Source organism: Nesoenas mayeri (assembly GCF_963082525.1).
Source record: "Nesoenas mayeri genome assembly, chromosome: 1".
In the NCBI taxonomy this organism is placed as follows: domain Eukaryota; kingdom Metazoa; phylum Chordata; class Aves; order Columbiformes; family Columbidae; genus Nesoenas; species Nesoenas mayeri.
This window is the reverse complement of record NC_137541.1, coordinates 89630949-89643278: the sequence shown is the minus strand read 5'-3', so window position 1 is coordinate 89643278 and position 12330 is coordinate 89630949. Positions and strand designations below refer to the sequence as shown.

General features: G+C 43.6%; 1 protein-coding gene across 1 annotated transcript; it reads right to left on the bottom strand.

Moving 5' to 3' along the window:
- Positions 1-1915: 1915 nt before the first annotated feature.
- On the bottom strand, positions 1916-12250 carry STYXL2 (serine/threonine/tyrosine interacting like 2; the record flags this gene model as incomplete). The annotated part of the gene is made up of 5 exons (XM_080361021.1): positions 1916-4746; positions 6903-7120; positions 7886-8117; positions 9013-9107; positions 12138-12250. The coding sequence occupies 5 exons, from the start codon at positions 12248-12250 to the stop codon at positions 1916-1918; spliced, it is 3489 nt and encodes a 1162-aa protein (XP_080217147.1).
- Between the last annotated feature and the right edge of the window lie 80 nt (positions 12251-12330).

Sequence of the window (12330 nt, the reverse complement as noted above, 5' to 3'; positions counted from 1 at the left end):
AAAAAAAAAAAAACCCTCACATAAGTAAAATACATCCTTTCTCTTATTTTTCTACCCCTGTTATTGTTCAATCACCTGATTTTGAGACTCCATTCACCTGCCAATAAGTAGCTATCATTTACCCTAGTCCTGGCTGTCAGAAATAGTCATCTTTATCTTCAGAGAATCAGGGATAATGTCTAATCAGTGAGTTATAGTTAGAAGAAATGATTCTAAGTTTAGGAAAATTGGCAGCTGCATTTTGTTATCAGTAACCATTATTTAGGTAGCATTGCTGATGTGCGTGGCGTCATACAGGCAAGGACGAAGACCAAGCCCTTGCCCTGTGGAGCCTATTGTCCATATTACACAATTTAAATAGGGAGAGGTACTAGCATAATAGTAATAGTGAGCTCTAAGCATCGCAGTGGAAGGGAGAAGAGATGACAAGAAAAAGACAAAACTTCCTGTGAGGCAGCAATACTGCATCATCCCTCCATTGTTGTTTTAGACTCAGCTCAGCCAGAGAGTTTTGTTGTCCCAAATACAGCCTGTACAGAAGAAGGAACAGATAATTCTAGAGTAGAAATCAGGAGAAACTGGCCTAGATGTTTATAAGAGGGAGGTGGAAGATGTTGACTGGTGACACAGAGTTGAGTACTTTGATGTGTGGAAGACACAGGGTCATCTGAGCTGCACAAGTGATGCTGTGGCAGGCCTGGCAGGTCGTGACACACAAGCTCACAAGGCTGTGCAGGGCATGGGAAGACCTGAGGTTCTCAACTTGGTGTAGTCAGTTAACATGGACACTGTGCCCCTTCCCACTCACTCTGAAAAGTGGACTCTGTAGCTCATGATTCAGACAACACGCTAAATCTACCATCTCCTAAAAACGAGCTCCCAAGTACCACATTCAACAGACATACGATTTGTCATTAGGCGCATGGTGCCTTATACCAATGCTTTGGTTATACATAATTTTATTATATTATGAGGTCAGTTTGTGTGTTATTCTTTTCTTTTAAGGCAATTGTTGAAAAATAATACATGACAATATGACTATAGACATAAAAGCACAGACTTAGCTGAGCTGCACACATAAACCAAACTGAAGTCAGGACTTCAGAAACCCAGCCTAACCTAACACCAATCCTAACCCTAACTCTATCTCTTTAACTACATCATAACGTAATTTTTAGACAGCTGTTAATATTACTGCATTTTTTCACTTTGTTCACCCAAGGCAGGAACCAACCATACTGGAGCAGAGATGACTCCATCTAATGGAAAACAATAGTACCATGGGAATACAGTCATTACTGCACTGAACTTCTAAAAAGGAGACATCTTTTTTTCTAGTATTTCACTTTGCTTCAGCTACTTAGTGAAGTAAAACAGTACATGTATTCCCCCAAACTGTCTTATTTCTGTAGACATTCATAAGACTGGTGGAGAAAATGGAGCCTACCTGGCAATATCTTCTCAGAGGTATAAAGTAAAACTGATTAAGAGAGAAACATTCTTCAACTTCCTAGAAAAGGTTGTTGGCTTCTTCCATTTATGATCAAAAAGATCTTAGAAAAAAATATGTCCAGTTTTTAACGAGACTAGGAAATTGAAATAACCAAAATGGGATGTGATTGGTCTTTTGAATTGAGGTGCCACCATTACTTGCTTTTGCTGTTGAAACATTGTCTGGCTCCTAATGACTTCTAACATCGTGTTCCTACCTACATTGATCATTTAATGCTAGCATCTTCTTTCTGACAAACCACAAACACTTCCAAAACTTGACCTCTTCCCTTTATCGCTTTTGATTAAGAAGAGAACTATCTGCAGGAAATGCCCTACAAACCACAAAGGATTATCAGAAATATAATGATGAGTGATTCAGGGACTCTGTGGCTTTGCTTGTGTTCCTATAATCTGATCTTGGTCACTCTTCCCTTCTCCGCCGGAGCTTTGCTGTAGTTTCTTCTAGTCGACTTCTCCAAGCAGCGATAATGGCATCATCATCCATCTCTTCTTCCTCTTCTTTACGCGTGCTTCGTCTGTACTGAGAGAACTGTCTAGATGCAAATCTTTCTTCACTTTCTTCCACTTTTGCCTCCTTCTTTCCATCCTCTTCAGACTTTGAAAAACTCTGGGTGAACTTTCTCTTAGCTCCAAATTCTGAGGTGTCTGACCTGGCCTCCTCTTCACATGCCTCCACATAATGAGATCTAACTCGACTCTGTGTAGATGGTTCCGGGGATTCAGAGTCAAAGGATGGTTCAGGTGTTGGGCTGAAGACATGCAGCTCTGGGCTCTCTTCTCTGGAACTTGTTGTCTCACTAACCTTTGACCTTGTGAACTTATACATCTTTTTGTCCTCTTTTGCAGAAGCAGAGGAAAACCTTGACATGGTTCTCAATGAATCTCCTTTTGACTCATAGGAAGAACAGCTGTCTAGCTCTTCTCTTTGGGATCTGGAGAATCTGTAACTAGATGTTTCAGAATCCATCTCTCTAACTTTGGATGATCTGCTATATTTCTCTCTAGCCTTCTCACTTCGATCATAATACGATGGTGGTTCTCTTTCTGCTTTTAGGCCACTGAGCCACTTAGTAATATCAGTCTCTATCTCTGACTTTGGTGCACCTGTGTTTGCAGGTTGACTGGACAGATCAAAGACTGTATCCATTCCCTCAAGATTTGCTCGCAAGGGGTGCCTGTGGCTGCCTGTTGTACTCTCTCTGTCTTCTTCTTCTTCTTCATTTTCCTCTCCTTTGGTCGTCTTCTTTTTGAATAAAGTGCTGCGTTTATTGTCACTGATCACCTTTTCAATTTGATAATCTGACATTTTCTCTCTCATTTCCATTTGCATCTCCTTCTCCTTCCTCCTGAGTTTCTTTAGGTCAACATCATCAGCAAAGAGGCTGTACAGTGGCTTGCTTGTCTGTGTTGTCTTCATGTTCGAACTAGTCCCTTCTGTCCTTGTGCTCGCTGAGGTATTGCAAGACATGGCAGACTGAGACTCAGCTCTGTGCATGTCCTGCTGGCGAAGCTGAGAGGTAGCAAGAGATGAACCACTCTGAGCACTGAGAAGAGAAACCTTATCATCATCTACACGCCTGCCAAAGTCTCCTGACATTACACTGGAGGCCATTGCAGATGATGGACGGGACAGCATCATGATCTCATTTTGCTTTTGAGCAATGGTTTCACTGACCACATTAGCAATCCAGTTCTGAATGCTTGCCATGGATATTGTGTCACCTGGGCCAACTGGGAGATTGGGAAGGGGTATACTTGGCATCTGAGTGCTGCTCCTGGTCTGTGATAACGATGAATGATTCGTCTGCATGCTCATTGCAGAAGCTGCATCCTCAGCACCACTTGCAGAAGGTGCTGAGGGCCAGAAAGCTGACAGTGGGATACTCCCACTCATCATACTGTCTGTCTCCCAGCTGCACATGGACTGGCTTTCTTCTAAAATTTTCTTTGAACGTTCAAGGAGCTCTACACGCCTCTGCTTCTTTTTGGCTGAAGCAGAATCCTCACTTTTGGCAAACTCCACAAATTCCTCCTTGCTTTCACTCCCCACCTTCTTCTGACGCTTCATTTTCCAAGCCTGGTAAGCAGACAGATTAATATCTGACAAACTCTTCCCTTCCATCCCCTCCCCACCTGCTTGGCAGCCATCTTCTGCTGGAGACTGTGCAGAAGATGATGATGATTCTAAATCTTTCTTGTGAAAGCCAAACTGGATCCTCTTAACCTTCCACCTTTCTAGAGGAGTCAACTTGTCTTTGTTCTTTTGGCAGAAATTGTAAAAGGAGCTACTGTCTGAAAGCACGCTCTCCTCATCTATATCCCTCTCCTTTCTTCCTGTTTCTGGGGATTTTCTCTCTCCACCAATTTTATTCTTTGAACGATATCTCTGAGAAGCTTCCTTCTCAATCTCCAGAAGCCTCTGGTTCCACATGTCCCAAGTGCTCTCTGAAGACATAGAGCCCGTGCGGCTCCTCCTCATCCTGCTAAAGCTACTGGCTTCCAGCTGTTGTTTTAGGGTTCGGATCTCAAAACTGCTCACACTCTCAACATCACTGAATTCACCTGATGGGTAAGGTCTTCCTCCCATGCTGGAATCTCTATCCTCCTCCCTGGGTGGACCATCCATTTGGTATTTCTCATTTCTGCACTGCCAGTCATGGATCCTTTGTTCCACATCCTCATCAGATTGTTCCTCTTCCTGATCCAGAAACTTTGAAGGTGTTCTTCTTTCATGGGTAACTCCTGGTTCCTTTGCAGGCAGGCCTTGTTTCTTCCTCCATTCCTCATACAACTGTTCCTCTTCCTCCTCACTGATGAGGGTGGAGTGTTTGGAAACCCAGCTAGTTTTTCCTGCTGATGAAGAGCTCATAAGACTACCCAGTAGGCTGCTGGTGTCCTCTTCTTCTACTGTGATGGAGTGGGCTTTGGCTCCCAGGATGCTTTCTGAGTCCCCAACTCCAGACAGCTGGGAAGAAGTCGCCGCATGGACAACAGGGCTTTGACTAGGAGTGACTTCTTCATCTCCAGTATGCTCCAACTCTCGTTCCTCCAACAATTGCTCATTGAGCTCCCTTAGCTGTTTCAGAAAGCCATCATTGGGGTAAATGGCACGTTTCTTTCTCAGAGTCATCAGAGCCTCCAGAATGGTCATATGGTGGTAGATCATCAGGTAGGCAGCCACCAGCACAGCTGAGCGACTGATTCCCATTTCACTGCTGACAAGGATTTTACCTGCAGATGTTGAATATAAAAGTAATTAGCTATTTCCAATAACATAGGGACATTTCTCTGATATGTAGCACAAAAGCATTCTCTAAATAGTGTTTAAAATTACACAGTTTATATGCTTCAGTGACTGAAACCAATACTAAATATTTGTTAGCTTTGTCATAATAAAAATCTAGAGACATATGAATAAAAGCCACATCAGTTTCAAAAGCTGCGGGCAGGCACATTTTAAAACAATCAAAATAATATTTATATTTTCACCTATACACATCACTTCCCCAAAAAATCAAAAAGTTTATAATAGGCATTAGAAAGACAAGTGATACTGTATTATTGACTTGGTGGCTGATTTAGGTTAAGACACTTAAGCTTTCCATGCTTCAGTTTCCCCATATGTAAAAAAGGAGATATAAGCATCAGCCTCCAGGAAGGTATTGTGAGAATAAGCAAGTAACTGAATTTTTATAAGGCACGTTATAGGACTTAGATACAATTTTATATTAATTTAATTATATTTTTTGCAGAATCCAGATTTGCTGTTTTGCAGATCAGTTACATGTAGACTGGCTGGAGGCCAGTGTCATAGTATATCTCAGAACAGGAAAACCAAGCAACTAGCAGAAGAGAGCTGATTTGGACTCCAACAAACTGATACAGCTGCTCCAAACTACTGGGACCCACTGTTCTGTAAATAGTGACTGTGAGAGCTGGAGTCAAAACTGAGGATCTGCTTTATTTCGTGGCATTTACACAGAAAGCACCTTTTGCAGAAAACTAAGCTTTGGCACAGAATTGTTTTATAGCAAATTATAGTTAAAGAAAAGCTTGTAAATATGAAGAGAGCTTAAATGAATCTTTGGTAGCCTGCAAATAACCGAAATTATTGTTTCTAAATGTGTGATAAACTACAGTTTAATCAAACTGTTTGCACTAATACTTAATGAAGCCACTTTAAACACCCACCTTTCTGACTGCTGATATGCTACCGCAGGTATTTACCTAATGCACCTGTTCCTACAATCCCAAAATGTCTTTTACACCTTTCTCAGTATCAAAAGCCTCAGTTGCCTTCCAAGTGTTCTAACAGCCAGTAAAGTCTATCTAACAGCTCACCGAAAGGGGGAGATGTCACTCCTCTGCTTTCTTTCAAGGTTCCCCTTGTATCCCTGCATCCTTTCCCTGTGTCAGCTCTGCCTGGGCCAGTTCAGCTCACAAACCCCACGGAAAACCACCCCTTCCCCGCCGGGCTGTCTTTTTTTGCTCTGTTAGTGAGCTGAAGGGTCGATATATGCCAGCAGCAGTGAGTATCTGCACAGTGACAAGGGCAGCAATAGGACTTAGAATGAAGAACACAGATGGGCTGAGTGTCCCTCCTCGTGTTGATGGTGGTGGGCTATTAAAATTGGCTCAACTTTCCTTGTGTACTAACAAAACTTCTCACCTTTCTCACTGTCACTTTTACTAGGAAGTAACATGTTGTCCCTCAACAAAAATTAAACGCACTGAATACATATATGAGGATTATCAGTGATATCACCGATTGTGGTGCTTGTTTTCATATTGAATTCCATAAAGATATTCCTAACTGTTCACTGAAGCTGCAGCAAAATGACCAGTATGCAATAGAGGTCCACAGAATAACAGTTGCCATGGGATTGAGTCCAGCAAATTATACAGTAGCCGGGGTGTAGACATCCAAGGGTTCAACCCAGCTGTTTGGATCGTTTTAGCAAATCAGCCTGCTGTTTTGTAGTAAGTGTTCTGGAAAAACTGAAACTCGCAGTGTATAGAAATATATAAATATATATAGTAGTATATAAATATAAAATAATATATTTCTTGGGGCAGAGCTTCAGCTCTTTGCAACAGCAGGGTACTTTCAAAGCAGCTGAGGGAGGTGGCTCACAGCCAGTTTGAGTCCAAAGACCTGGGGCTTGCAGCAGGGGCTGCTGGGCTGCCTCCTCTCACTAGTTTGCCGCCTCCTATTTTGAATAAGGCACAGCAGAAATGAACAGTAAGTGTTCACTGTAACTGGGTGCAAAAAACAAGGTATTTGCCTTCTACCCAATTACAAATGTGGCATCGGCTGTTTATCAGAGTAACTCTTCCACCCATTAATTCTCAAGCATTCTGGAGCCACTGTATTCTTCTCCTCTTACCCCTGTAAGTCAGCAGTGCTTCGTCAAGGAACTCTGCAGCTGGGCGGAAGTGTTTGGAGATATCGATATCTGGAAAATCATCCACTTCAATGCCCAGGTATTGGATATTCAGACCATTGTAGAAACCTGGTCCTGTGTATACACCTGTACCATGAGCAGCATTCAAGACATGTGTGATCCCCAGCCTCTTCAAACGGCTTTTGTTCACTGCAACGCTTCTTCAGAAAAGAAGAAAAAACAAAAGTTAGATATCAGTGCTCCTGCTTCAGGTAGGAAAGAAGCTGTCTGCTACAAGTTCTACAGTGCTCCCAGCCTGGGTAGCTCATCCACCACACAGCTGCACTCAGACCTTAATGTCCTCTGAGAGTTCTACAGGTATTTCTTTGCAATACTCACTGGGAAAAGAAAATGAGAAACCTGCACTCAACGGTAGAGCTGCATGCTTATTTTCCACTCCAGCTTGATTTAAACTCATCCTGCCATCCTCAGTTCAGGCTTCTTACTTATTTCTCAGTTTTTATCGCTCTGTAATTGATGCTTTACACTGTATCCCCTTCTAATTCTGTCTGGTCATTGCACACGTGTCTCAGACAGCTGAGCTGTGGTACAGAAGATCTAACCATTTCCACTATATTTGCTATGGCATTTATTTTTTAACTTGCTTTTACATAACAAAGACTTTAGTCCCAACTTTAGGGCCAAACTCCAATCAGAACTGTGTAATTTGGGCTCATTTGCCTTTTCCTCTCCTAAACTGTTGAAGCATCAAAATAGCATAGGAAAGCTGCTGATTCTATTCCAGAAGTATTTACTTTTCAGCACACAGAGATCTTTGTGAGCGTATTCTGGAAAACACTTGGGGCTCTAGAGATCAAAGGTATTAGATATAGGTGTGTAGTACAGAATATGTTATGCCTCCAATAGTTCCATCTGACCCTTCACTGGAAATCTTTTGCAACTTGATGACAAAAGCTGACACCCACTTTTCTGCTATGAAGACATTAGGCCAGACTTCATCCACAGCATCCCTGGGGGTCTCCAGCCTGTCCTTCACAAGTGCCCTCTGCAAGTCCATCACACAGGGCGTGTTAAACAAGCTGGTGTCATCAATCTTTTCTTTAACTCGGTTGTACAGGTCTTCCACCATCAGCTGCTGCGCAGATTCTAACATCCTGGGACACGCTTCATCTACCTTGGCATTCTTTGTCTTCAGTTCTGGAATAAACTGACATTGTAACTAAAAACATGTAAAAACAATGCAAATATATGAGCTGTCATTTTTTGCTCCTGGGTCCAGCCTTTTGGCACGCTTTTTTTCCCCAATAACATCACACCATCCCATCTGCAACATGTCCATGGACATGCTTATCTACCCACATTCGCCAAATGCCTGGGAGTTTAGGGCATGCCCATTCTAGCCCCAGAAGAATGCAGCCACTCTCTACGGCTTCCTGAGGAGGGGAAGTGGAGAGACAGGTGCTCATCTCTTCTCCCTGGTGATAGAACGCGTGGAATGATTCAAAGTTGCACCAGGGGAGGTTTGGACTGGACATTAGGAAGCATTTATTTACAGAGAAGGTGGTCCAACACCAGAACAAGCTTCCTAGAGGTGGCCGGTGTCCCATCCCTGCCAGTGTTTAGGAGGCATTTGGACAATGCCCTTAATAACAGGCTTTAACTTGGTTAGCCCTAAAGTGGTCAGGCACTTGGACTAGATGATCATTGTAGGCCCCTTCCAACCAAAATATTCTATTCTATTCTATTCTATTCTATTCTATTCTATTCTATTCTATTCTATTCTGTTCTGTTCTGTTCTGTTCTGTTCTGTTCTGTTCCGTTCCGTTCCGTTCCGTTCATTGCAGTGAGCAACCAGCAATCAAAATGTATTTACCACTGTGGTACCTGATTCTGCCATAGTGCACAATTTCAAAGGAAGTCAGAAAACCTTTTGGTAATTTTTTATTTATTTGTGTTTTTCACCTCTACCTCCAGTGAGGTTTTATCACAAAGGCTTTTTTTACCATTTTAGGATCTCTGAAAGAGAAAGGCAAAACCAGCGTAACTCAAGTCTCTATTACTTACATAGCTATTTTACCCTTTCTCCTCTTACCTTCATTGATTATTTGTTTGGCAGCCACAGCAGATGAGAGATGGATTGGGTCCATGAAGATGCTCTCTGTATCAGTGTCTGATATCACTGAATACCTGCCAACAAACCACACTACCTGTTAGACAAATGCCCTCCACTGAGATCCCATCTCCAGGACCTTAGCTCTTTTCACCCATTCCAGAAGAGAGCAGCAGGGAACTGGAACAGTGAGGATCCTTTGGTGGTAGGAAGGAAGCCCCAGCTCTTCTCCCACCCCTCATCCCCACCCTGCTCTCCAGCATGGCGCTACAGACTTCAGACATGCCTTGGTATCCAGTGTTTGCAGGACATAGACATGTCCCATGGGGAGGAACTGCAGAGGGCTGGGAGTGCAAGAGAATGGAGTGGTGGGTAGGGAAGATCAGTGTCTGGTTTGAGACTGGGAGGGGATGGATCACAAGGAATAGTCTCACAAGTAGCTCTCACTTAGAAGGACAGATATAAACATTGTCCAAACTAGAATTTATTGAACAATTTGAAACAGATTATGCTAAAAGTCTGTTGTTTGTGGTGTTTTGTGGTGAGTCTTTCCCAGCTTGTATCAGGAATACTGTGGCCAGCAGGACTAGAGAAGTGATTGTGCCACTGTACTCGGCACTGGTGAGGCTGCATCTTGAATCCTGTGTTCAGTTTTGGGCCCCTCATCATAAGAAGGACATTGAAGTACCAGAGAGAGTTCAAAGAAGGGCAATGAAGCTGATGAGGAGTCTAGAGCACAAGTCTGATGAGGAGCAGCTGAGGGAACTGGGGCTGTTTAGGCTGGAGAAAAGGAGGCTGAGGGGAGACATTATTACCCTCTACAACTACCTGAAAGGAGGTTGTAGCATGGAGGGAGTTGGTCTCTTCTCCCAAGTAGCAAGAGATAGGACAAGAGGAAATGGCCTCAAGTTGAGCCAGGGGAGGTTTAGATTGGATATTAGGAAAAGCTTCTTCTTGGAAAGGGTTGTCAGGCATTGGAACAGGTTGCCCAGGGAAGTGGTGGAGTCACCATCCCTGGGGGTGTTTAAAAGGTGTTTAAACAAAGTTCTTAGGGACATGGTGTAGTGCTAGAGTTAGGTTGTGGTTGGACTCGACGATCCTGAGGGTCTCTTCCAACCGAAATGATTTGCTTTTTTGTTTTGTTTGTTTGTTTTTCTGTTAGCTAATTGCCTACAAGCATCCTTTGAGTTATGACAAGCTGCAATGCAAGCATTAAGATTGAAGACTCTGAATCTCTCCCTCAGTACACTGGTCACTTTATAGCATGAATCTGTGGTCAGTCTCTCCACTCACACAGTGTTGTCTAACTGCAGGTCAGAGACAACTATGAAGCCCACAAACGCCTTTGAAGGGAGTTCTTTGACACACAGCGTGATTTAGATAAGTATTTGTTAAGGAAAAAAGGTTCACAATCTTGAAAACAAATCTATTTCCTTCTGGATCCATCTCTATAGACCAAGCAAATCTTCTCTTCTTATTTAGATCATCTTAAACTATTTTACAGAGCTTTTGCCCTGATGCACACCCTCTACATATCCTGCCAAGTAGATGATACAGATTGTTAGGACAAGTTTGCTGCCATCACAGAAGCTATCTGGTAATGCAGACTTGCAGTACGTGCAACACAGTATTTGATTTTGTTTAATTAAAGCAGGAGAGGGAAGGTGATTAATGTGCAGTCAGGGTGCAGAAAAGTGTCTGGAGAACTAAACTTCATTCATTCTCCGGGATCAAAATGGAGGGCACAGCCATCAGAAACAGCTTAATGGGCTTGTCTAGGTCATTTAGTTGGGTTCCAGCACTTGCCCAGGGTAATCCTTTTCTAGTTCTTCAAAGAAGTTTATGAGATGAGCTAGGGGAGTCTCAGTCTCATTTACAGGAGTTGACACAAATTTGCAGCTATGCCCTGCCTTCAATTCCTTTTGCTGTAAAGGTTGCCTCCGAGCTCAATAAAAAGATAACAGCTGGTAATAATCTGCGCCCACAGCCTCAACACGTTTTACCTGCAGCTGCCCCAAGCATCTATGAAGTACACAGTTGCAGAACTGCCCAAATGTAGGTGTTTCAGAGGCTTTGCGCTGGTTGGGAAGGACCTTGCCACTCTCCTCATTGTTTTTGGCATTGACAATGGGAAGGGAAAGGAAGGGAAGGGAAGGGAAGGGAAGGGAAGGGAAGGGAAGGGAAGGGAATAAACTGGAGAGGTTGATTTTGAGTGACTGATGAGCAGTAGGAAAGTGATTTACCAAGTTAAATACATAATTTTACTTTATGTGTGCTCAGTGAACTTCCTAAACAATTTTTAAACACATGTAGTTAAATGAAATAAGCACTCTGTCTTTGTTTTTCTGAGGTGCCCCACAGTTAATAGGAAAAATTTCATAACCTTCTACTTGTTGAGGGCCACTGGGGCAAGTTATTTTCAAACTCAATCCCTACTCCCTGCCTTCAGCTAAAGCATCACAAAGTGTACAGAAAGCCCTGTAGAGCATTTTCCTTTAGGAAAAGAGTACAAAAGGATGTATTTTTCCTTGTATTAGGAGAAAACACATCTAATCATGCTTGTTTTGCTTGAGGTAACTCAATTTCTGCTTGCGCTGTGACAGCCTCCTGTTCAGTGCCTGAAGCCTGTAGCTAAAGATGACTCTGAACCAAACCCAAATCTGAAGGCCTTCAATCTTTCCGAGGCTGGGAAAGGCTAACATTGACATTAAAAAATCCACAGGTCTTTATAATGGAAAAAAAAGACGTGGCTGAGCTTGAGAAGATATGAAATCTGGATCAGGAGCTTCAGTGTGGGGGTAGACATGAAGAGGCCGAGACAGGGCAGAGCAACTATACCACCCCATAGCAATGCTTTCTGTAATTTATCCCCCCTGCCCCCACATGTGTGCAGAATGGATTAATTAGCTCAGGACTCCTGTCTCCGCAGCCTCCCTCCCCACTGGCACACTGACCCGCATCTCAGGGAGGGGAGGGAAGCCCTGGCCTCCACGCTTGGTCCAAGTGCCCGTGTAGAGAGGAGGCAGCGGAAGAGGAGTGAAGAGGAGCTGATCCACCACCACGTGCTACCGGGAGGCCATGGCGGCCCCTGCAGCAAATATACTCACCGGCTGGGCGAGGGGCTGCGGAGATAGTGGGCCTGCACGGCCTTCACGTCTGGTCCCTCGTCTTCCCCATCGGGCACCACCTGCTCACCATCCAAATCTCCGCCGCTGGCCATGGCAGCTGCCAGGGGATGCGCTGGGAGGGGAGCAGGTCAGGAGGGAGGGCTCTTACAGAGGTCTATGTGGGAGGCCAAAC